Source organism: Myotis nattereri, assembly GCF_964212035.1.
Source record: "Myotis nattereri genome assembly, chromosome: 10".
Taxonomy (NCBI): Eukaryota; Metazoa; Chordata; class Mammalia; order Chiroptera; family Vespertilionidae; genus Myotis; species Myotis nattereri.
In genome coordinates, this window is record NC_138085.1 from 39,205,745 (window position 1) to 39,229,911 (window position 24,167).

General features: G+C 55.3%; 3 protein-coding genes across 7 annotated transcripts; 2 read left to right on the forward strand and 1 right to left on the reverse strand.

The window, feature by feature from the left end:
• The first annotated feature begins 2,905 nt into the window (after positions 1-2,905).
• PCGF1 (polycomb group ring finger 1) lies at positions 2,906-5,181 on the forward strand. 3 transcript variants are annotated; one of them, XM_081101453.1, is made up of 9 exons: positions 2,906-3,025; positions 3,453-3,558; positions 3,716-3,868; positions 4,022-4,093; positions 4,220-4,325; positions 4,516-4,549; positions 4,643-4,729; positions 4,863-4,943; positions 5,045-5,181. In XM_081101453.1, the coding sequence occupies exons 1-9, from the start codon at positions 2,933-2,935 to the stop codon at positions 5,090-5,092; spliced, it is 780 nt and encodes a 259-aa protein (XP_080957579.1). In that variant the 5' UTR covers positions 2,906-2,932; the 3' UTR covers positions 5,093-5,181. The 3 variants fall into 3 exon arrangements, with proteins under 3 accessions (XP_080957579.1, XP_080957578.1, XP_080957580.1); XM_081101454.1 differs by having other exon boundaries at positions 2,995-3,345; XM_081101452.1 differs by having other exon boundaries at positions 4,516-4,729.
• Positions 5,182-11,073: 5,892 nt separating this feature from the next.
• On the forward strand, positions 11,074-12,649 carry LBX2 (ladybird homeobox 2; the record flags this gene model as incomplete). The annotated part of the gene is made up of 2 exons (XM_081101574.1): positions 11,074-11,278; positions 12,252-12,649. The coding sequence occupies 2 exons, from the start codon at positions 11,074-11,076 to the stop codon at positions 12,647-12,649; spliced, it is 603 nt and encodes a 200-aa protein (XP_080957700.1).
• A 2,819-nt stretch (positions 12,650-15,468) lies between these two features.
• Positions 15,469-24,140, reverse strand: TTC31 (tetratricopeptide repeat domain 31). Of its 3 annotated transcripts, none has more exons than XM_081101590.1 (13): positions 23,985-24,140; positions 23,748-23,836; positions 19,821-19,923; positions 19,474-19,703; positions 19,230-19,313; positions 18,751-18,807; positions 18,583-18,663; positions 18,279-18,473; positions 17,902-17,953; positions 17,730-17,820; positions 17,504-17,645; positions 17,190-17,291; positions 15,469-17,010 (listed from the first exon to the last, which is right to left on the reverse strand). In XM_081101590.1, exons 1-13 carry the CDS (start codon positions 24,022-24,024, stop codon positions 16,714-16,716), a joined length of 1,563 nt encoding a protein of 520 aa, XP_080957716.1. In that variant the 5' UTR covers positions 24,025-24,140; the 3' UTR covers positions 15,469-16,713. The 3 variants fall into 3 exon arrangements, with proteins under 3 accessions (XP_080957716.1, XP_080957717.1, XP_080957718.1); XM_081101591.1 differs by having other exon boundaries at positions 15,469-17,007; positions 23,985-24,062; XM_081101592.1 differs by lacking the exon at positions 19,821-19,923 and having other exon boundaries at positions 15,469-17,007; positions 23,985-24,037.
• Between the last annotated feature and the right edge of the window lie 27 nt (positions 24,141-24,167).

Below are 24,167 nucleotides of genomic sequence, written 5' to 3' on the forward strand. Positions count from 1 at the left end.
TACATTCATTCATTTGTTCATCCAGAAAAGAAACGTTTTTAATCCTCATCCAAGGATATTATCCATTGATTTTTAGAGAGAGGGAAAGACAGAGAGAAACATCGATTGGTTGCCTCCTGCAAGAGCCCTGACCAGGACCCAGGCCAGGAAGGAGCCTGCAGCCACGGTACATGCCCTTGACTGGAATCAAACTCTGACTGGAATCGAACTCAGGACCCTTTGGTCTGCAGGCCAACACTCTATCCCCTGAGCCAAACCAGCTAGGGCCATCCAGAAATTCTTCATTGAACATGGCACTGTTAGTCCTCTGTACCTGGCACTGGAGATATAGATGTATAAATACAACAGGGGAAAACAGTCTATGCCACTGAGAAGCTTATATTTTAGTGGGGGAGGCAGGTGTAAAACAAGAAAAATATACAATACATTAAATAATAATAATTGCTAAAAAAAAATAAAGCAAGGAAGGGGGAGAAGAAGTAAAAGGGTAGGGAGCTATGATTTATCTAGAATAATCAAAAAGGCCTTGTTGAGTGCCAGGCTGGTGTGGCTCAGTGGTTGAACATCAACTTATGAACCAGGAGGTCAGGGCTCATGCCCAGGTTGCATTGGGGGGCTCTGCTCACAGTAGGGGACCTGCAGGAGGCAGCTGATCAATGATTCTCTCATCATTGATGTTTCTCTCCTTCTCCCTTCCTCTCTGAAATCAATAAAAATGATGATGATGATGATAATAATAATAATAATAATAATAAAGGCGTTGTGGAGTAAAGACCTGAAGGAAGAAAGGTACCATTTGTGCATCTGAACATTTCCAGTTGGTGACAGTGTGGGAGTGCATTCTGTGTGTCTGTGGAACAGTGAGGGATCAGTGTGGCCAGAGAGACTGAGTGACTGCGAGACCATGCAGAGCCTTGCAGGCCACTGTAAGGACTGTGCCTTTTATTCTCATTAAAAAGGGAAGCTGGCCGGAACCGGTTTGGCTCAGTGGATAGAGCGTCGGCCTGCGGACTGAAGGGTCCCGGGTTCGATTCTGGTCAAGGGCATGTACCTGGGTTGCGGGCACATCCCCAGTGGGAGATGTGCAGGAGGCAGCTGATCGATGTTTCTCTCTCATCGATGTTTCTAGCTCTCTATCTCTCTCCCTTCCTCTCTGTAAAAAATCAATAAAATATATTTTAAAAAAAAAATAAGGGAAGCTTCCCCAGTGGTTTGGCTCAGTGGATAGAGCGTTGGCCTGCGGACTGTAGGGCCCCTGGTTGGATTCTGGTCAAAGGTGCATGCCCAGGTCCCAGGTGAAAATATATTTTTTTAATAAAGGGAAGCTATTGGAAGTTTATAAACAAATAAGTAAGGCACCCATTTTTAAATTTTATTTTTAACAGCTTTCTTAAGGTAAACCTGACATACAATACACTGCACATATTTAAAGGGTACAATGTGAAAAAAATAAAGTGTACAATGTGATAAGTTTTGACCTATGCATACACCCATGAAACCACCAACACAAACAAGATAATAAACATACCCATCAACTCAAATTTTTTTCCTTATATCCATTTTTATTCATATTTCACCAGAATTACCCTGAGCTGCTGTATTGAAAATTGCTGAAAGAGGGGCAACGGTGGAGGCAAGAAAAGCGGGCAAAAAACCAGTACTCATCCAGAGGACAGATGATGGCATCTTGGACCAACGAGGTAAGCCATGGTGATGAAAGCATCACCACTCCCAAAACTTCTTGTCGCTTATCCACTCCAGTTCACTCTGAACATCAATGCACAAAAATGTTTCTCTCATAGGGTCACCCCCCTCTGCAAAAGAGTCAGCTGGCTCTCCATGGCCCACAGGCTCAAAGTCCCAGCTCCGTGCAGTCCTGCTGCTTCTACCGCTGCTCTCCAATGCACCCCTCGGCCTCCTCCCTGCCCCTCTCGGCCCCTCCCCTCCACGCAGCCTTCCTCTTCTATTCCCACCACACTTCTTCCGCACCCCAGCTCTAAACTGTGCCCACACCACGCCCCACCTCCTTCAGCATGCCTTTCGAGGTCTGCACTGGGATCCCCCCTTCTTCCATCTCCAACTGCACTTGGTGCTACTACTTCACAGTAAGCTGACACTTGGTTTCAGTGCTACCGGAGGCACCTGGGGACAGCGGCGCGCAAGCTTTCGGGACCCCTGCGTCTCCCCCAAACACCGAGCTGAGCTTCTGCTCCTGCAGGGACCCGCCGCCGGGGCGCGTCGGCGTGCGGCCGTGTCCTAGTCGTCCTCCCCTCCTCCTTCGGCATCTGCTCTGCATTAGTCTGTCCCAGGCCTCCGCAGGCGCCGGTGATTGAATCATCATCATTAACGAGGGCCTGCCCCCCTCCTCCCGGCGGCAGGGGAGGACGGCGGGGGGGATGTAAGATCACTACCAAGTCTCTAGGGGTTCCTCCTCCCGTCGCCCTCCCCGAGCCTCCGCGAAGCCCCGAGAAACTCCCGCCCTGGAGCCGGGAGAAGGCCCCCCGTCGGATGTAGCTCCGCATTGTCTAGCGTCGGCCGACGAGGGCGACATAACACGGAGAGCGCGGGAGGGGCTTTAGCCTGGTTGTCACCAGAGCTGGGCGACCCTGAGCGGTGGCGGGTCGGGGGAAGGAGGAGGCAGGCTTCTGCAGGCCCCAAAAGTTCGTCCCGAGGTCCGGTCGGGTCTTCGATGATTATTACTGCAGGGGGTCCATGAGATCGGCCCCTCCCCACACCCCCCCCCGCTCCCCAATTACCAACTGCGGAGGGGGAGGGGCCACTGGGGCTCAGGTGAGCACACGGGGGAGAAAGGACGTGGGTGGGGCCTTACGGAGAGTCAGCGAATCCGAAAAGACCTAAGCCCTCGTTGCTCGGCGACAAGTCCCGCCCTGCAGGCGGCACCGGAAGTGGCAGGCCAGGATCAGCCTTTAAGATGGCGTCTCCTCAGGGGGGCCAGATTGCGATCGCGATGAGGCTTCGGAACCAGCTCCAGTCAGTGTACAAGATGGACCCGCTACGGAACGAGGTGCAGGGGCGGCAGGGTTACTGCTGTGGTCGGCTAGCGGGGCTGACTGGGGCCGACTAGAGGACAGGCCGGGACCGGCCGGGCGCCCAGTGCGCCTGCGCAGAGGCGGGGGGGCACAGTGCGCCTGCGCGATTTTGGTCCGAGTTGCCAAACTCTGGGCTAAGACGCCTGCGTGTTGTGCCGCCGTCGTGGTATGGTCTCCCCTGGGAAAGGAAGATCGGGCCAGTCCACGTGAAGGGAGCCCCCGCTATGCGCGGAGACCTCTGCTGGGCGAGGGGTAGTGTCAGCCCCCGGGAGCTAAGCCCTTGTGACCATGCAAGGTGCGGGGTTTGGCTGTGAGATGTGATGAAAGAGGCGACTCCCAGGCTGGGAAGGCACCGGGGTTGGGATTGGGAAGGGTGCTCGGTGACGGAGGGTGTGTCCGCAGGAGGAGGTCCGAGTGAAGATTAAAGACTTGAATGAACACATCGTCTGCTGCCTGTGCGCTGGCTACTTCGTGGATGCCACCACCATCACAGAGTGTCTCCATACTTGTGAGTTCCCTGGACCCTGGCTGGTTCTTCCAGGCCCTGGTTCCCACCCAGCTGGCTGGTAGCCTCTGCACCGCCTGCCCCAACCACCCAGGCACCCCGGCCAGCCCGAGAACCTGATTCCCCGAGGGCCTGAGAGTCTGTTTTCCTTTTCCTCCAGTCTGCAAGAGTTGTATTGTGAAGTACCTCCAAACCAGCAAGTACTGCCCCATGTGCAACATCAAGATCCACGAGACACAGCCACTGCTCAACCTCAAACTGGACCGGGTCATGCAGGACATCGTGTACAAGCTGGTGCCTGGCTTGCAAGACAGTGAGTGACTAACCTGACTCTGAGGGGCTTCTAGAGGACACTGCTGCGTAGCAGCTTGCGGTGACGAGGGCTGTGGTGGGCATCGTGTAGGTAAAGAGGTTGGCAGCCAGAGGGACAGTTAAGACTTGACTCCCATACTCCACTCCCTTCCAGGTGAAGAGAAACGAATTCGAGAATTCTACCAGTCCCGAGGCTTGGACCGAGTCACGCAGCCCGGTGGGGAAGGTATGTCCCTTGGCAGCAGGAGGGTAAGGCAAAGCCCCCAGAGCATTCCTCCTGCCCGGTTTTGCTCTCTGGGGGAAGAGGAGTGTGGAATCTGTGCTGCTCGCTTCACTACTCTGTCTTTCTCAGAGCCAGCCCTGAGCAACCTCGGCCTCCCCTTCTGCAGCTTTGACCATTCGAAAGCCCACTACTATCGCTATGATGAGCAGCTGAGCCTGTGCCTGGAGCGGCTGAGGTGAGAGGCAGGTCCTGGGCTGTCTGAAGCGAGAGTGTCAATGAGCCAGAGTCAGGGAGGGGCTCAGGGAGAGGGCTCGCAGTAAGCTAAGCGAATGTCTATTCCCTTGAAGAGATAATGTCATGGCTCTGGGTGGGGATGCGGGGGAGGGGATGATAGTGCTCGCTAACCTGTGTCTGTTTTCCCCCAGTTCTGGCAAAGACAAGAATAAAAGCGTCTTGCAGGTGAGAGGGGCTGTGGGAGGGCCTCTCAGGAGACTCACCTCCTCGGGGCCCTTCTCTCACACACCTTGTCTTCCTTTCCCTGCCCACCCTCAGAACAAATATGTCCGGTGTTCTGTTAGAGCTGAGGTTCGTCATCTCCGGAGGGTCCTCTGTCACCGCTTGATGCTAAATCCCCAGCATGTGAGTGTCCCACAGAAGGTTTCTTTGGGAGGAGAAGGGGCCACAGGGGGAGGGAGAGTTTAGAGGGGACCGGGTGAGTTCTTGATGGTGTGAAAGGAGAGTTCCTAACACAGTGCTCCCACCTCCCTGCTAGGTGCAGCTGCTTTTTGACAATGAAGTTCTCCCTGATCACATGACCATGAAACAGATCTGGCTCTCCCGATGGTTCGGCAAGGTGAGCCAGGTCCAAGGCAGTTCCAGGGCAGGGGTGGGCTGAGGGGGCCTTTTTCGCAGGAACTCTCCCCTGACGACTTCTTCCCCTTGTTCTCCCCTTAGCCAGCCCCTTTGCTTTTACAGTACAGTGTGAAAGAGAAGAGGAGGTAGGGGCCAAGCCCCTGCCCCACCCTCTCCCCGTCCCTCCCCAGATATTTATGTGAAATTGTGGCTTTATTTTTTGAAATAAAAACTTTTAAAAAGCACCTCTCTTCTTCCTTCTTATCCCTACCACACACTCATACTTTGTCCTGTGTCCTGCTTCCCTCAGAAATCCTCTGAGTGTCATCAAGAAGGATGACCCTCAGCAAGTGACCACAGGAGAGGGTAGAGGACCCTACTTACGTAAAACCCAGGTGAGCTGAGTGAAGTCAGGCCCCCACACCAGCTGTTTTGGTGAAGGGAAGTTTTTCTGGAAGGGAGCTCTCTGTCCTTGAATGTGGCAACATGTGGCAAAGGCCTGAGTGTCCTAATGCAAGAGTGGTGAGAGTAGGGCTTGGGTTGGACAGTGGTCACTGCAGGACAGGAGAAGAGTGATATTATAAAGAAAAGTCCAAAGATGTGCATAATTGGAGGAGGCTAAAAAAAATGGGGGCATGGGACACTCACAGGGATCGAGTTGGAGACATGGCTGTCTAGACAAGCTTCCGCAGGCCTTCAGGTACCTGGGCGAGGGGAGGCCAGCTTGTAGAGAGAGGAATTGAGGGGGAGAGGGAGCTGGTGCCCGGGAGGGCAAAGGCAGCTCCAAGGAACAAGAGGGGAGCAGCAAGGCTAGCACTCCACTGAGTAAGTCGGCAGCTTCCTGGTCTGTGCCAGCCTGGCCATGAGCACTGCACTCTGGAAATAAACCCAGCCAGCACTCCTGTTCTGTGGGTCTCTAACTGGGGTAGCCAGAAACTTGCAGTGTGTGTGTGTGTGTGTGTGTGTGTGTGTGTGTGAAAGGGTGGTTCTGAGGAGTGACTGGAGGGAGAGGTGTGGGCTAGGGGGAAAGGTAGACACCCCTGGGGACTTGGGCAGCTCAAGCAGCTGCAGGAATTGGGGAGTGTCTGATTGGAGCTTGGCTTGGGTCAGGAATGCCCAGCTAGCCCTGGCTGGTGGTTCAGTGGTTAGAGTGGCCACTGGTGCACCAGAGGGTCATGGTTCGATTCCCTGCCAAGGGCATGTCCCTGGGTTGCAGGTTCATTCCTGTTCTGCCTCCCGTGTTGGTGTGTGGGGGAAGCAACCAGTGAAGGGTGTCTCTCACAGGGCGTTTCTCTTCCCCCTCCATCCCTTCCACTCTGAAAAACAATGGAAAAAAATATCCTCAGGTGACGATTAACAAAAATAAACAAAAAGAATGGCCAGCTAAAAGAGAGGCTGCCTGAGAGCCCCAGGCCTGAAGACCAAACCTGGGGGTGAGGCCTTTGATGACACCTGGCTTGGGGCCCAGGAGCAACCGGGGCATTCGGGCCGGATCTGGGGGAGCAGCTGCCCCGCCTCACCCCCAGCTCCAGGCAGCCTGATTTCTGTCTGTCGGCGGCTGTGCAGCGGCCAACTTCCCCAGGTTGCTGACGCAGGCCAGCTGCGGGCTCCGCATCTCTCTCCCTTCATCTCTCTCTCTTCTATGGGCTCCTTCCCCTGCTTTCTGGCCTGCTCCACGCAGCAGACCCTATCCCCTGGGTCACTTGGTTCTGGATCTGCGCCAGGGGCCAGGGCGGATGAATCCCGCCCGCGGTTCTCTTGGGCTCTGACGACCCGCGCTCACCGGCCCCCTCCCGGAGTCCATGTCAGTCCTCACCGCAGGCCCTCGCCTGCCTGTGCCTCTGCCGCCGCCCTATCTCACCCAGCCGCCTCCGCCTGGGAAAAGGGACGCTGAGATTTGCCCCAGCCTTTGGCACAGAGAGGGGGGGACCCGTCCCTCTCAGCCCGGCCTGTTTCTCCCAAGACTTGGGGGAGGGGGGAAGGCTGGGAGAGGATATAGGGACAAGGGACTGACTTCCCCCGGACCCTGAGGCCCAGGGTGTAAGTGTGTGCAGAGGCCGGAGGCATCTGAGTATTCCGCAGCTCCCCATCCCGGCCGCACACCCCGGGCTGGCGGCGGTTACGCAGAGCTCTGTGTGAACCAGTGTAAAGGGCCGGAAGAACTTACAAACCCGCGTCCTAAAAATAATGAAACTGAAACTTCAGGATCCAAATCCGTTCACTCTGCAGTAATGTTCTCGGCAAGAGAAAATCCCAGAAGTGTGCGAGATGGATGGATGCCCGCGCCAAGCTCCTCTGCTTGGAGTTTCCCCCATGAACTCCCACTTACCTCTCATGCTGGCTAAAGGTATTGGGGCAAAGTGTGTGTGTGTGAGGGGCATATCTCCCAGACTGTCCTTTGCACCACCCCACGGGAGTTATTCTGAGGATTCCCCCAATACCTCCCCCACACACACTCACAAAATTCAGAGGATTGCCTAGGGTGCAACATCTGAAGACTAAAGGTAGTTTATTGAGCAGATGTCTGTACCAAGAAGGGTCAATCTGGGGCAGGCCTGGGTGAGGTTGAAGGGACTCACCAGATGAGAGGCTGCGGATGGTTGGGTGAGTGAGAGGCGCGGTGTCTTGGAATGAGAGAAAAGGTGGGGGTGATGAGGAAGGGGAATAAGGTTGGAGATAAGGTGCAGAGATGAGGAAATGGAAATCTGAAAGGGCCTGATGGGAGGTGAGAGAAAGTATTAAGTGGGAATTGAGCCCTACCTGGTTTGGCTCCGTTAGCCTGCGGACTGAAGGGTCCCGGGTTTGATTTCCACCAAAGGCACATGCCCAGGTTGTGGGCTTGATCCCCAGTAGGGGGCGTGCAGGAGGCAGCCTATCAATGATTCTCTCTCATCACTGATGTTTTCTCTCCCTCTCCCTCTCTGAAATAAATAAAAAATGTTTTTAAAAAGAGGGAATTTAGCCCAGCCGGTGTGGCTCAGTGGTTGAGTGTCAACCCATGAGCCAAGAGGTCACAGGTTCAATTCTGGTCAGGTTAGGGCACGTGCCTGGTTGCGTGCTTGATCCCCAGTGGGGGGTATGTAGGAAGCAGCAGATCAATGTTTCTATCTCTCTATTCTTCTCCCTTCCTCTCTCTCTAAATCAATAAAAACATATTTTTTATTTAAAAATATATTTATTGATTTCAGAGAGGAAGGGAGAGGGAGAGATAGAAACATCAATGATGAGAATCATTGATTGGCTGCCTCCTGCACGCCCCCTAGTGGGGATCGAGCCCACAACCCGGGCATGTGCCCTGGCCGGAATTGAACCCAGGACCCCCAGTCCGCAGGCTGATGCTCTATCCACTGAGCCAAACCTGCTAGGGCAACATATTATTTTGAGAGAATTGAGGCACCTTCCTGAGGGAGTGAACGTCGGCATGTGGAGATCTCTATGAGGGGAGGGAGTGGAAGACCCTGAAGTTTCTGAACAGAACAATGAGGGGAATCTGAGTGAGACGTGAGGGATTGCTTGAGAATGCTGGGAGAGGAAAACTGTCGTCCTGGTAGGGGTTGGGGGTGGGCAGTGGTGAATGATTATGTCTGTGGATGGCTCTAGGAAGGACCCAAGGCAGGGAGGGTTGGATCATGGGAGGGGGGAGGAAGAGGCTCACATCAGGGAGCACTGGGACCTGTCAGCCCCCGCAAACTGGAGTGGGGGAAGTCGAGTCAACTGAGTGCCCCCCAAGCCTAGAACCCAGGTTTAATCTTTTAATCTTCCTCATTAATCACTCACCCTCCTCCTACCCCCTCCGAGGACCAGAGGATCCGGTTTCTCCCCAGCTCAGGTTCCAGAGGCTTCGCTGGGAAAAGTCCCCTCCTGTGGCCCCACAATAGGCTGGACAAGTCGCTGGCTGCTGGGGAGACCTTAGTTGGGCTCTGCTGTCAGCAGCCTCCTCCCATTACTAGTCTCTCCTCCCACAAACGCACATCTGGGGATTGCCCCTAACCCCATTGTCCAACCCCATTACCAGAGCCCAGTTAGCATAGCAGAGAAGGTAGGCAGGAGAGATGGCAGGGGAGGAAGGCCAGGGCCCTTTAGGAGAGCCCCACACTCCCCACAGACACACACTAGATACTGAGAGCAAAAGATGACAAATGCAACACAGATGATACATGAGTGAAAGTTGTAGTGTCTGGTGACTGGCCTGGTACAAGAGCTAGCCAGTTCCTGCATCCTCTTGGGACCCTCTTTAATTTCATATTAAGTGAAACCACCAGGATGGTTCAGAGGGCTAAAGCCTCCAGCTAGGAGGATCTCTCCTGACCCTCCTCTGCCCCCCACCATTAATAACCAATTAACAAGGTCCTGACGCATCTCAGCTTTCTGCTGTGGCCTGGCTATGCTCTCTGACCCATTGGGCTGTGTTGCTCAGGCTGCCATCAGAGCACTGTGAGTATCTGTGGGTATGGGGGGAAGGGGTGGTCATTGAAGGGAGCCTTTATAAGAAGACTCTGTGTTTGTCTACTTCTGTTGGGTGTCGAGGTCAGTATCACACTGTGAGGTTTCTTATACCCTCCCTCGCCCCCCACTGTGATCAAAGTGTCTTCCTGTCTTTGTCAAGGAGTCTTTGGCCCACATGCCTCAGATCTCCCAAGCTCTGATTGGGGCACCCCAACCACAGGCTCCGCTTGCCCCAGGGAATAGACCGGTAGACCCAGAAGATCACTGCACAGATGTGGGAGGTGCAGAGGTTTACAGAGAAGGTGACAGAATGGACAGTCCAGGAGAGACCGGCCTACTTCTTCATGGCACTGATAGGAAAAAACTAGAAGAAACCCATCGCAGAGAGTTCCTTCAGAGTGCAGAGTTCCGCAGGAGTGGTGGGGCTTGTGTCTGGGCTGTAAACCCACCGGCTATTTGGGGTGTGATATGCGAACAAAAGCCTTGCCTTGTTGGACTCCGCTGGTGGAGCAGCTGTCCCAGAACTGCCTTATTCCTACAACAGAGGGCAGTGGAGGTGTGAGCCCTGGGGTAGGTGAGCCGGGAGAGAGAAGAGAAGAGCGAATGACACCTAGGATGCAGATAAAATAGGAATGACTATCCCAGTCCTTAGAGTTTGTCCCTGGCTTGGCCGGGTTTCTGTCCCAGAATCTGGTTGGATGTATCGAGTCACTCCTCTATAGGGACCCCTCTCACCACTGCTCCCAGGCTGGGGAACCCCAACTGGGACTACAGGAGCTTAATGAGGAGACAAAGGCATCAACTGATAGACTCAGGGGTAACCAGAAGGCCCTCTGTGGAGGTCAGTCTTTCCTGGCAAAGACCCCTCCTGAGCAATAACCCTCGCTCTGGGTTTGCTGTGTCTTCTCTCCTGAGGGCCAGGTCTCCCCGCTTCTCCATGTTTTGTTTTGCTTTTTTAATTGATTTCAGAGGGCCTCTGAGCCCTGCTGGGGCAGCCTTGGGTCCGGCTGCAGAGCCTGCTGGAATCCACTCACCTGCGCCGGCTTGTGCGTCGCATCTCCACTATACCCAGTTGCAGTCGCTCTGCCGGGCTTGAGTGCCCTCAGGCCCAGTGCCCGCTAATAACTTCCAGCCGCGGGGACCTTCTTTAAGAGCTTTCAGCAGGAGTGGGGCGGGGAGGAGGGGGCCAGGTCAGGAGACTGAGGTCCTTCCTAGGTGGGATGGGGATCTTAGCACAGTCAACTCTGAGCTCCTCGGAATTTTTCGGAATTTTGCAAATCTCCAGCTCTGCGACCAGGGAAAGCAATTTTATAGCCTACGAGAGTTTATGAGCCGGAGCGGCGGCTAGGCGGGAGGGGGCGGCCCAGGAAGGGTCCAGCCAGAGTGAGCACAGGGCCGCGCTGGCAGCGCGGAGCAGCCAGGGGGCCAGTGACTTCGCCGGCTTCTCTGCGCGCCCCGTAGCCTGTAGAAGAAATACCGCTGCCGGGACGTCTACCGGCTCCAGACCCACGGCGGCCCGGGGTTAGGGAGTGGGGGCGCAGGAGGAGGGGCACTCGGGGCTCGGGCCCAGCGTGGGGGGCGGGTCCGAGGCGGGGGCCCAGATCGGGAACCGCGCGCTGGGGCCCAGGCGGCTGCGGAGCCGAGCACAGCGGGCGGCAGGACGGCCGCAGCCCGCCCGGCCGGCCATGAGCTCGGGCCCCGAGCCCCGGACAGCCCGCACACCCTTCAGCATCGCGGATATCCTAGGCCCTGGCATGGCCCCTCGAGGACCCTCTGCGCCGCAGCTTCCAGAGTCCAGCCCAGGTCCCACGTCGCCGCTATGCGCGCTGGAGGAGCTGACGAGCAACGCTTTCCGCGGACTAGACGGGCTTGCCCTGCAGCGCTCCGAAGGTACCGCGGGGCCAGGTCGCGCCCTGGGACTTGGCCTTCTCCCCATCTCTCTCCTCCAAGGTCCCGGGCCCCACTTTGTGCATCCCGGCCGCCACCCCAATCTGCCCCCTGCCCTCAGCCCACGTGCGGGGGCCTGCACCTCCCGCTGCTCACCTCCCCTCTGTTGGTTCCCAGGCTCCCCGGCTGCCGGCGCCGAGGGGAAGGGCCGGGCGGTCTAGAACTGAGCGACCCATTAGTCCTTTCGCTGTAGGCGGGGCAGTCGCAACAGAAAGGCCGGGGAGAGGAGACAAAAGGCCTGAGCCAGAGGCTGTAAAACAGTGAGCTAGGGCGAGGCGGGCGTAGAAGGTGCTGGGAGGCGAGGCTCGGGCTCCCCGGGTAATCACGCTCCGCCCGGAGTCCGTCTCTTCCCGGGAGGGCGCCGCCAGGGCCCCGGGCTCGAACTCCGCCTTTCCTTGCCCTCTATACACCCACTACCTCCCTTCTGTGCTAGGGGTGGGGGGGTGGGAGTGGGGTGGGAGGGCAGGAGGGAGAGCATGTCACTAAGAGAGAGTAGCCGAGAGTGCCCGACACGACTCCCAAGTCTAGAGAAGGGCCCGATCGGGGTCCTGTTACACTCACCACCTCTGGTGCCGGCCCCAACCTGCAAGCCGGCTCCATCGGAGCCTCCGGGAGGCCTCCACGGCCCCGCGCCGGACGTCCTGACCCTGCAGCTTGCCTCCCCTGGCCGGGCCCGCCTTCCTCCCTCTCCTCTCGCCGGATGCCCTCAGCCTGCTGCCTCCCGCATCCCCGTGGCTGGTTCCACTTCGTGCCCCCACCCCCTCCTCGGCCTGCCCCGCGCGCATTTCACTGAGCGACCGCGGTGACCTCCCGCACCTTCACCCCCACCCTGGAACTCTGGTAGCTGCGGGGTTTCCCCCCAGGACGGAAGCCCATTCCCGCAGCCTGGAGACTGACCCCCACCCCATCTCCGCAGGCCGCGCGGCCCCAGGCGCTCTGGGCCACGGCCCCGCGGGCCGCAGACGGCGCAAGTCCCGCACGGCGTTCACGGCGCAGCAGGTGCTGGAGCTGGAGCGGCGCTTCGGGTTGCAGAGGTACCTGGCGCCCCCCGAGCGGGACGGGCTGGCGGCGAGGCTCGGCCTGGCCAACGCGCAGGTCGTCACGTGGTTCCAGAACCGGCGCGCCAAGCTCAGGCGCGACGTGGAGGAGATGCGCGCCGATGTGGCCTCGCTGCGCGCGTTGAACCCCGAAGTCCAGGGCCGCCTCGCGCTGCCAGACAGCGCCCGCGGTCTCGGTCTTGGCCTCGGCCTGGGCCCGGCGCGGCCGGACTCCGGGCCCCGCCTGTCGGACGAGGAGATACAGGTGGACGATTGAAGGCAAAGCCGCCGCCCTCGCTCCGGAGCGGAGACCTCTAGCCCTCCCGCCCCTGCACCCGCACCCGGTCCGGGGTGCGGATGGAGGGTGGCTGTCGACCTCAGCCTCTTCCGGCTCACAGTGCAGACGCCCACCTTTCCTAGTTATTGAGAATAAAGAGGAGACTCCATTGCGCCCCGCCTCAATCCCGCCCCGAGCGGCGAGAGCAAAATCTGCTGGTTATTTCGGGTATTCCTTGCTTGGCATGTGCGGAGCGGTTTTCTTTAACCCTCATGGCAAGCAACCCTACAAGGTAGGTGATCTGATTGTGGCCATTGTACAAAGGAAGAGCCCCTGGTGGGGCCTGGCCCCTGGCATCTCGCCGGCCTTCAGCGCTCAGGAGACTCGGGGCTGCGCAGGGGGATGAACTCCAGTAGCTGCGGGAGGACCTCCCCTACGAGCTGCCTGGGTCGCAGTTCCCCGCGCTTTGATCCCCCGAAACCTCTGAGACCTTGCCCCTAGCCTCAAGCCGGGCCCCAAATTGAGGACGTTTTTCTGACTTTCTTTTCCCACCTGAGGCCATTTGTTAATGGAGCCCCGCCCCTTCTCCCCACCCCACCTGAAAGAACCCTAAGCTGAGTCACAAGTGATGCAAGCTGAGGTGGGGGAGGGGGGACACCCCTACTTCTGGGACCTCCACTCCACTCTAGGGCGGAAAATGTTCCCACTAGGATGGCAGAGGCGGTGGCGACAGGGTGGGGTGGCCCCGCCCACCGAGGAGGAGGTTGGAGTAACCGCCTTGCGGGGTGGAGACCCCAGCCTACCTCCACTGGCAGGCTTTTCTGAGATTAATGTATCCCACTGGCGACTAATCACCCTGGCGCAGTGTGATGGGGCGGGAAGAGGGGCACTCAGTAGCTACAGACCTTCGTCCATGCACGTCCCTCCCAGATAATCAGCGGAAGAGGATGCTTGGGTGTCTTTCCTGCTTCCCCCCCTCCCAGTCAGTCCCTTGTCAGATCTTGCCATGCATCTGCCCAGGAACCACAGGCTCATTCGCAAGGGTTCAGGAGGCTCAGCTGGGGTTTCAGTTGCAGGGGAGATCCCAGGAGAGGATATTTCAGGGAGAGGGAACAAGGCTGGAAGGCAGAGGGAACCTGGCCCACTCACTGAGCAGTTCCAGGTGCCTTGCAAAGATTAATCTTCACAGTAACCCCAGGAGATAATGAGGCTTTAATTTCATTTTAAGGATAAGGAAACTGGATGGATCACAGAAGCCCAAGGGAACCTGGTCATGTCATGAAGCTTCTAAATGGTGGGGCTGGGACTCAACTGCTTGTCTGACTCATAGCTCATGTTGGCCACGTTAGGTTCTGTCCCTGTAAGTGTGACTGGGCCTAACTGAAAGAAAAGAGATTGGGGGGGGGGGGGGGGAGAAGGGCCAAGGGTAGAAATGTAGGCATTGCACTGTAAACAGAACCTGGTCCTTGGGGGTTTTGGAGGAGAGGCATGAGAGCAGTGTTTAGGGTGGACAGAGACCGAAGAAGTAGTGTATTTCTGGCTACTGTAAAAGGTAAGAGCAGTGAGAATTCAGGGCCAGACTTGAAGTGGGGAAAGACGGAGGTTGTCAGAAAAGATGAAACAGTGTGATTCTCCCAGTGACGAAAAATTGCATGAGTCAGTGACAACCTTGCAAACCTAGGCAACTGGAAAATGGCATCATGGACATAAACAGACAATGATAACTAGGAGAGAGCTATGAATCTGTCAGCCATTATATATAAAAAGTATTCTTTGTAACTGTGTTGTCCCTTCAATACACACACACACACACACACACACACACACACACACACCCTGGTTCATGTTCAAGGCCCTTGCTTATCTCCTTTTTCCCCTTCTAAAGGCCTCTCTGGAACCTTTAGAGTAGGGTGACCAACTTATTCCTGTGTATTCAGACTTCCTTCCTAGTTTTAGCATTGAAAGCCCCACACCCTAGGGAACCCCTCAGTCCCAGGAAAATCAGGATGGATTAGCGCTCTGCTTTCCAGCCCTGGGGGCTCAGAACTCAGGCTGCTTTGTCACAACCCTACTGGTTAACAGCATGAGTATGGGGACAAAATGTCAGGAGTCCTGTGGCTCTCGGAGAAGATTCAAGTATAGGATAAGAGGGAACATGTCTTTGAGAGGCTGGAAGAGCAAGGAGCCAGCTCAGCCGGAAAGCAAAGATACCACACAGTAGTGGTAATCAGCTATTCTTAGAGACGCCAGGAGCCTCAGTGGAGTCCCCAAAGCAGAGAATTACCTCCCAGAACAAGGCTAGATGGGCAGGGCTCTGGTGGAGTCATCCCTTAAAACAATAACCTCTTCTCCCCAACACCACGCCCAACCAGGCATAAGCAAAGAACTTCCAGGGCAAATAATTCTACTTAGGAAGGTAGGGGCCAGTCAAGTTCGTTGGTTCTGAGCCATAACCCTCCTCCACTTGAGGTTTCCTAAATTCTAGCCCAGCGCTGCCATCTCTCATCATCAAGCTTTGAACAAACAAAACTCAAACCTGTCCTTCAAAAGGGCCTCTGGATGGGCATATCGGATCACCTGGAGGACCACCGAAACACAAATTGCTGGGCTCCTGCTCTGCAGATTCTGATTTACAAGGTCTCCGGTGGGGCCTGAGAACTTGCATTTGTAACAAGTTCCCAGGTGACACTGATGCTGCTAGTCCAGGAACCACACTTTGTGAGAACCACCGTCCCAGGAACTCTGTATTTTGTGAAATAAGCAGCAATTCACTCATACTCCTCTCTTCCCACCACGGGAATCATGAATATGTAGGACAGTTGCAGATAAAAATTGGTTTATTTAACAGTCACTACGTACCAGGCACTTGGTAGATATTTTCTCACTTTCTCTTTCAGTCCTCACAACAGCCCTGTGAGGTAGGGATTGCACCCATTTTATAGATGAGGGAACTGAGGCACAGATGTTGAGAGACCTGTCCAAGGTGACCCAACTAATAATGGCAGATTTTATCCTACTATACAGTTTCAGCACCTCCTATCTCTAGGTATGAATAGTATTGAGCAAGACCCATATAAGGCAACAGGAATCACTTATCCGGATGAATGGTACCTCTTGGGAGGGCATTCTGGGAGGCCTAAAAATCCCCTGAAGATCCACATTTAAATGAGCTGGGAGTCCCAGGCAAGACTAGGTAGGAACAAGCCAGGGGCAGCTGCCAGAATCAGAGAAACCAAAAAGAACTCCTGATTCTTACATAGGAAGTAGAGACTTATATCCATCTCTTGGGGCAGCGACCCTTGGTGGGAAACTGAGTAGATGCACGCAGGTAAAGACTGGTTACAATGCCGAGTGCTGAAGTGAAGAACATGGCAAGGACAGCACATCAGCAGGAGAGCCAGCAGAGGGAAGTGTGGAGCTGCATGGGCTCTGCCAGCTCCAGGCAGGAACTGGGCAAGGGAATTCCCAAAGGCAAACCCTTGGTGAATCTTCTAGCAGTCAGAGGAAGTGAGCATCAGACCACTGGGCAAAGGACAGGTCACATGTGCACAAAAATATGGGCAGGAAACAAGTCATGAGGGGCTGGGGCTGGAGAAAACAGGGCAAGGACTAGGATTAAGATGAGGTGAGCACCCACAAGGTGAAGGGCAGGACTCAGCCTTATTCATCACTATGACCCCATTCCCAGGCACAGAGCTGTGGCTAGCGAATGAGTTCCCCAGGGCCAGGAGCAGAGCAAGCCTCAAATGCCCCCTATAGTCTTAACACCTGAACTTCTGTACTTGTAAGGTTCCCTTCTTGAGCCTTGGTGGGTTTTATTTTTCCTTATTGCCCAGGAGAAGCCATCTGCTTGAGAGCCAAAGATGGGCTGTTTTAGTGGTCGTGGGGCCTCCTTCTCTCATCAGAAGGTCTCTGTGGCAAGAGGAATGACTATCAGGGGTGTCTCTTTAACTATGGTTTTGAGGTACAAGGTCTCAAAATATTCAGGGAACAGCCACCGCACAGTGTCCCTCATCCTTGTGGGATATAACCATGGCCTTGTCCTATGAGGGACAGGTCTTCCCTCATCTGGCCTGAGGTAGATGCTGGGGCCCAAGTCCCAGGGTGCCCCAGCCCTTTGAGGGGTTCTGGAGATGGAGAGGAGGTCTTCTACTCTGAGCCTGGGGGTGGGGCTGGTTAGAGAGGCTCAGGTGAGGAGGTGGATAGTGCAAGGGTGGAGACAGAAGGCCAGGGGCCCTTGGAGCAGTGCTTGGAGGATGACTGAGGGAGAGAAGGCCCGAGGCCACGGGCTCAATGTGGGGAAATGGCTGGGGGAACCCAGTTGGCGGAGGTGGTGCACGGTATCCTCTTGGCTGATCCTGCTGAGAAGGGAAAGGGAGGGGCACCTGATATACTCCTTGCAGCACAGCTCCTGCCCCTCATCCCACTCATTCTGCCCCGCCCCCTGCCCCACTGAGGCAGAAGGTAGCACCGCTTGGTGTTGCAATCACAGCCAATTCTCCCTGCTGCCCCTCAGCAAGAGCATGCCTGGCTCCCTTACCATAGCCAGCTGCAGAAGACAAGTGTGGAGCTCCCGGGCGGCATCCGGCTGGGACCCACCTCTCAGAGTCTCCTGGAACACAGCAGCTGCCTCCTCGAAACGCTTTGGTCCCAGATTAGAAAGAGGAAAGTTTAGGTACTGGGGGGGAGGGGAGTGGTCAAGGAACTTAAAAGTGCCCCCTTTCTCCAACTGGCCCCCAGCTCCTAATATCACTGATATTGTGACATCGAGCTTACCTAGAAAATGTCAATGTCAACCCAATCCCCCCCATCCCACCCAAAGTCCTCCTCTGCATCCAATGTTGGACCGAGTACCTGCAGTCCCATCAAGGCCTTGCCCAGGCGGAAGAGGCCCCGGGGCCAGCCAGGCCGCAGGGTAAGGGCCACCTGAGCATCAGCCAGGGCCCACGCCGGCTGACCCAGCCTCTCGTGGCAGAAAGAGCGATTTCCAAATAACCTGATGAAGACAAAGTGACCAACAGTCCAGGTCAACACCTTGCCTTGCCCCAACCTCCCAGCACAGTGGCCAAGCCCCACCTACCTGTGGTCCCGGGGGTTGAGCTTCAAGGCCTGGGTGAAGAAGACCACGGCCTCATGGTAGAAACCTTTTTGGGCAAAGCCAGTACCCAACTCTGGCAAGGAGAGAGGATGGGAAGGTTCAGATGGGGCTGGCCCAGGGAGGGTGGAGCGAGGAGGGAGAGAGAGGATCTTACTTGCCAGCTCCTGGCTCTGCTGTAAGGCAGCTGCCAGCAGTCCTGGAGATGCCTAGGGATGGCAAGGGGAGAAGAGTCAAGCAGGACTTGGGCCTCAACCTCCCCAAATTCTTCTCTTTTGTTCGCACAATTAACATTACAATTAGCATCAACTAACTCAAGTAATTCTCATAACAGCTCTGCAAAACGCTATCAGCCCTACTTTCCTGCAGAGGAAACCAGCCAGGGTCAGGGTGTCAGTGATGGAGCTTGACCCCAAGTCTCTTAAACACGAGGCCAGAGATCTCCCTCTATTGGTCACTACCCTCAACCCTTAGATCATCTGACTTCCCAGAATTTTCCACTAGTTACAACTGAGGTTCGTCCGTTCACCTCACCTCTGCCTTAGGGCTCTGCCTGGGGCCCTCTTCTCTTGGCAAGCTCCCTTCTTCCTGGCTCATCTTCTTCTGAGGGCCCAGGCTCTTGCCTTGGGGCTCCTGGCTCAGTTCCTTCTCTCTGAGAGAGCTAGGGGGCCAATCCCCAACCTTGCGCAGAGCCAAAGACACGAAAGTGCTAGACAGATCCAGTACATCCTGTGAGCAGAAAGAAAGGGTAGGGCAGGGGTGGGGATGAAGTATGTCCTGGAGTAGGTGGGAGTAGGGGGTAAGGAGAGGCCAAGAGAGGAATAAAGGGGGCTCTCACCTCTTCTTCACCACACTGTCCCTGAGCTGGGTTCCCAGGGCTGGATGGGGGGCTCCCACTCCCATCTGGGGTGGCCTCGACCTGGAGGGAAGGTAAACAGGTACAGAGTGGGGAATGCCTGGAGCCACATGCCTTTGATTCCCCACCTTCCTGCCTGTACACACTCACCTTGGGCAACCCACCGTCCTGCTCCCGGCGCTCCTGTCGCCTTCGGTCCTTTTGGCGCTGTAATAATAGTGATGATGATGTATTCTGAGCACTATTCTTAAATTACACAGATACAATTTGTATCTTGAGATAAATTCTTCATGAGGTAGAATATATGCTATATGCCATGTATGTACTGGTTAGGAGTTTTACATATACTATCTCATTTAGTCCTTGGAACTCTGTGAGGTAGGTGTTGTTATCCTCATTTTACAGGTGAGAAAGCAGACAAGCGTTACCAGGCAGGCATCCCACAGCAAACAGGAGGCAGAGCCCAGCCCAGGCAGTAGGCTGTGGCCCCAGAACTGCTGCACCACATGGCCTCCGGGAGGCCCTATAGTCCCTGGGCCCCTTGGGCCCCCTGGCAAGAGGATCCTGCAGGCTACCCCGAGTTATCTCCAAGCTTTCCTCTGAGCTCCCTCCCCTGGCCCTCTAGCTACCTTCTTCTTGAGTCGCTTCTTCTCTGCTTTCTGCTTCACGCGCTCCTCCTCAGCCACCAGCTCCTCAGCCAGACGGTTGGCTTCCTGGAGGAGGAAGGGCAGGTGGCAGGAAAAGAGAGAGAAAGCAACAAAGAGGCAAGAATGGAAGGATCTTGAAAGGTCCATATTAGGGGGATATAGACATGGGAATATGGGGTTTCGAAGATCCCTGGGGGAGGGTGAAGCCCCATGCAGACAGTCTCACCTCCTCCGTCAGCAGGAGCTTCTGGGGCATGGGCACCTGCAGCAGGCTGTCTGAGCCGCTGGGCAAGGATGCCGAGGCAGAGGGTCTTTGAGGGCAGGGCTTAGACCTTTGGGGAGGGTACAGGAAGGACTTTTGGAGACCACAGTAGGTACCCGGTCCCGCAGCCCCCTTGCCCCTGTCACTCTGTCTAGTCGTTTCTCCCTCATCATGGAATTGGTCCAGGAGGTAATCTGTCAGGAGGGAGAAAGAGAAGGGAAAGAAAGAACATGAGAGAGAGGAGAATCTGAGGGTCCGCCCTCCCCAGGGTACCAGCCTTGATCCCTGGGCCCGGCCCCTTCACTCCCCACCATGGTGCCACAGCTGCAGCCGCCCGCTGCTCCCATCCACACGAATCCGGTGCAGGCCCTGGGTATCACTCTCCACCAGCCGTCGAAGAAAATCCACTATGTCCTGGGAGAGGAGGGGAGGGTAGGCTGGTGTTGGGGGGAGCTCTGGGAGAGAGCAAGGGGCTTGGCTAGGTTAACCCCTCCACCATGGAAGTCACAAAGCAGCCACCCAGCCTGGAGAACCTAACTGGCCAACCTCTCCCAGCTCAGCACCTCAAACACACTGCTCTCAGCTTTCATGGTGTATCACCTCACTTCACTATTGTCCTGCCTTCCCCAGGGCTGATGTGGCTTTCAGCCTGGCCTTCTCAACCATCCAGTATCTCCTCCCCTGATTTGCCACTAGGTCCGCCACTAAAACGAAGTCCTAAAACGGAGTCCTCTTACCGGCTCGTCCAGTTATGCTCCCTGTCATATCTTGGAATATGAACAGCCCCATACAACCCGCCTGGAGCTACCTCACGCTTAACCGAGTGCAGCAATTCCTGGCTGGCCTCTCCCCTGCACTTCATGTCCTCCCACAGCCAAGCTCTCAACAATTACTCCCCTACTGAGACCCGTCCAGTAATCCCCCACTGCCAAGGCCACACACTGGCATCTAGCTCCTCAGCCTGGGATCTGGAACCTTCAAAAAAGCCACTTGGCTGACCTTTCCAACCCTCTCTCTGCCACCAAGCTCTTTCCAGCCTTACAGTTTGCCCCCAGTGGTCCTCAAATCCCCCCTGGCTCTGACCTGCTTTCTTACCACATCTTGTCTCAACTTCTAGGTCCAGTTCAAATTCTATCTCTCCTCAACCACATGCCAGACCCTTTCATCTCCAATGATCTCTACCCTCTTTCAACCAAGCTGCGCTCACATAGGCTGTGTTATACAATATAGAGCCTTACTATTCACTGCTTTTTAAAATATATATATTTTTTTATTGATTTCAGAAAGGAAGAGAGAGGGAGAGAGAGATAGAAACATCAATGATGAGAGAGAATCATTGATTGGCTGCCTGCTGTACACCCCCTCCTGGGGATGGAGCCTGCAACCCAGGCATGTGCCCTTGACTAGAAATCGAACCTGAGACCCTTTAGTCCGCAGGCTGACTCTATCCACTGAGCCAAACCAGCTAGGGCTATTCACTGCTTTTTATTGGTCTCTTGCTGGTGAGGCACTACGGAACAGGGAAGGGCACTGTGTCAGAGCAGAGCTGCTTGCATCCTGGTTCTGGCTCAGCCACTGTCTGGCTGTTTGATTTGGGACAAGTTGTTTAATCTTTCTGGACCTCAACCTCCTCATTCACAAAATGAGGCAAGATTCTTCAAGGCCTGGCCTGTACGTTCTGTGGTTCTGATGAGAATTGTTTTCTCGGTTAGTGTAAACTCAGAAGGACAGGCCCTAGCTGGTTTGGCTCAGTGGATAGAGCATCAGCTTGTGGACTGAAGGGTCTTGGGTTTGATTCCAGTCCAGGGCATATGCTCGCGTTTCAGGTTCGATCCCCAGTGGGGGATGTGCAAGAGGCAGCCAATCGGAGATTCTCTCTCATCATTGATGTTTCTCTCTCTCTCTCCTTCTCCCTTCCTTTCTGAAATAAATAAAATACATTTTTTAAAAAATTACACTAAGAAGTACAGGAATCATCACATCCCCATGTGGCTAATCAGGCCTAAACAGAGCAGACCCTGACTAGGTGGTGGCCTGCTGACTGAGAAAGTTAGAAGCCACATGAAACTCCAGAGTGCTAAAATAATGTGTAGGCAGGCCTTCCGATCACTGAGCTATAGGCAACCTCTGAACAATGTTAGACGCAGGGCTCCCCTCAGGAGACAGTCTGCACTCAACAGGCCCTTCACGTATGTTGCTGGGCACTTTCATCAAGCTTTATTCTCAAGTTTGAATGGCTGGTGGGTTTATTTCAACTTACAAAACTGGAACTTAAGACATAAATAATGCATGCTCTGGGCCCATTTGAAGCAGCCTCCCCAGGATGTAACTGCCATTCAAATACTAGTATATATCACTCCCTCTATCTGCAACCTCCCTCTTCCTCCTCAGCCCAGTCCAGCCATCTTAAGACAAACAAACAAACAAACAAAAAAGGCTTCTTTGACCTTCCACCTCTCCTCCAAACACATTCTATGCTGTTGTCTTATTCACAACCTGGCCACATATGACATGCCCCTCCTCCCCCCATACCTTCAAGAATCACCTCCTCCCATCTTATCACCCTCCTCCAGCTACAGTGACCTCCTCTTAAGTCCCCACAACACCAAGTGCACTGAGAAGCTTCGCTTTTAACATCTCAGGGCTTTTGTACTTATTTCCTCTGCCTGGAATGCTCTTTCCCCAGTGAGTGGCACAATCTCCTGCCCCCTTCAACTCTCTGCTTAAACCTTTGTACAGAAACCTTCTCTGACCATTCCTTTTAAAGCAACAAGTCTCTGAACGCCACTCAGTGGCCACTAGCCTCCTCCTTGCTTTATTTTCCTTTGCATTTCTTGTATTTGACATACTATATTGTTTATTTATTCATTGGCTGCTTCCACTAGATACTTCAAATCCATTTAATAAAAGAGCTTTTATCTGTTTGATAGACTTGTTTTCCCAGCATAAAACAGTGCCTGTGTTGGGGGCACAGCTGGTGCTCAGTGAGTGTGTGCTGAGTGGGTAACGGCAGACAGAGTGGGGAGGAGACTATTCTAACAGAGATGCTGCCGGGAGCTGTATCTGAAGAACACCGTGTGACTCAGTGAGCTGGAACTTTGTCCGGTCAGTGATGGGAGTGGACCTGATATGGGAAGTGAAACATCCAGATAAAATACTCCTGGTGGAATGTTTCGTAACAAGGCCATTACCACTGTCCAGGCCTGAGAGAATGAGGTCTTTTTTTAAAAAAAATATGTATTTTCATTGATTTCAGAGAGGAAGGGAGAGGGAGAGAGCGATAGAAAGAAACATCAACGATGAGAGAGAATCATTGATTGGCTGCCTCCTGCACGCCCCACACTGGGGATCGAGCCCACAACTTGGGCATGTGCCCTTGACGGGAATGGAACCTGGGACCCCTCAGTCCACAGGCGGACGCTCTATCCACTGAGCAAACCAGCTGGGCGAGAACGAGTCTTGAACTGAGGCAGTGGCAGCAGGGGCAGGAACGGAAACGATGGGTTCCATTCGAGAGACACTTCAGAAGGAGTGACTACCTGCATGTGTGGCGACAGGAAAGGGGGGGCTACATAGAGTGACTTCCAGATTTCTGGATGGAAGTCTGCGTTATCCACCAAAACTAAGATCAGAGGGAAAGCAATCCATTTGCGAAGATGATGAACCTCTGGACTGGTGAGTCTGCGGTGTTTCGAGGTAACCAGGAAGCCGCTGGAAGGACAGCTTCTGAGTGTTCCCAAATCTGGTCCTGCCCCTCCCTCGATAACCACAGCACCTACCTGACAACGCCCCAACCCTGGGCTGGGCAAGGCCCGCCAAGTGCCTTCGCGCCCTCCTCGCCTCCTACAGTTTAAAACAAGCCCTCCGCTCAGGCTTCACGTCGATGAAGTTCTTTTAACTTTTCCTTGCTTTGGTGTCTTTGCTCCCACTGCCTCCTCTTATAACGCCGTCGAAGGAGCTCCTACCCCCGCCCCCACCCTCAACCCACAGACTCTCCGGTGCCGCACCCCGCGCACCTCTCGCACCAATCGATCCGGCCGCGTCCTCCCGGGTCGCCGCCCCGCCCCGCGCCGCCCCGCCCCGCCCCGCGCCGCGCGCTCCCGGTCAGGGCCCGAGGCCCCGCCCCTCCAAGCCCGCCGTCCAGCGGGGCTCCCGGCCAGGGGGAGACGCGGCACCGCGGGGTGGACAGAGGCGTGATCGACCGGAACAGGGCGCGGGGGAGCTGGGAGTCCCTTTACCTCTTCGCCGTAGTCCTCGGGACCAAATTCCTTGCAGAGTCGGGGGACAGCAGCGCCCCCCAGCGGGCAGCCGGGCCGCAGAGGACAGTCTACGGGGAAAGAAAGCCGCCTGTCAGGGAGAGGGACTGGCCGGAGACCTCACCCACCGCGTGAGACTCAAAACCCTGCTGAAAACAGACAGACCGAGAGAGGCTGCCCTGCCCGCCTGGATGCCCCGGTCCCGTCACGCCTGCTTACCTAGCTTGATCCGCCCCGCTGTCTTCGGAACCAGCGGCATCTCGCGTCCACAGTAACCCGAAAGTGAAAGACAGTCAGTCGCTTATTTGATGTGGGCCGAAGGGATAGGGGCGGAGGGGTGAGAGGGCAACGCGGGCAGCCATCTTTGTTAGGGGCGGAAGCCTCCGACTACGGGGCGCGAGA

What these genes read in the sequence shown, in the direction of transcription:
- PCGF1 (XM_081101452.1), top strand. Translation starts at nt 2,933, where the DNA reads ATGGCGTCTCCTCAGGGGGGCCAGATTGCGATCGCGATGAGGCTTCGG. An exon ending in TGGACCCGCTACGGAACGAG is followed by an intron (nt 3,026 to 3,452) that starts GTGCAGGGGCGG and finishes GTGTGTCCGCAG; the next exon opens with GAGGAGGTCCGAGTGAAGAT. An exon ending in CACAGAGTGTCTCCATACTT is followed by an intron (nt 3,559 to 3,715) that starts GTGAGTTCCCTG and finishes CTTTTCCTCCAG; the next exon opens with TCTGCAAGAGTTGTATTGTG.
- TTC31 (XM_081101590.1), bottom strand. Translation starts at nt 24,024, where the DNA reads ATGCCGCTGGTTCCGAAGACAGCGGGGCGGATCAAGCTAG. An exon ending in CCGAGGACTACGGCGAAGAG is followed by an intron (nt 19,924 to 23,747) that starts GTAAAGGGACTC and finishes CTCCTCTCCCAG; the next exon opens with GACATAGTGGATTTTCTTCG. An exon ending in AGGACGGTGGGTTGCCCAAG is followed by an intron (nt 18,664 to 18,750) that starts GTGAGTGTGTAC and finishes CCTTCCCTCCAG; the next exon opens with GTCGAGGCCACCCCAGATGG.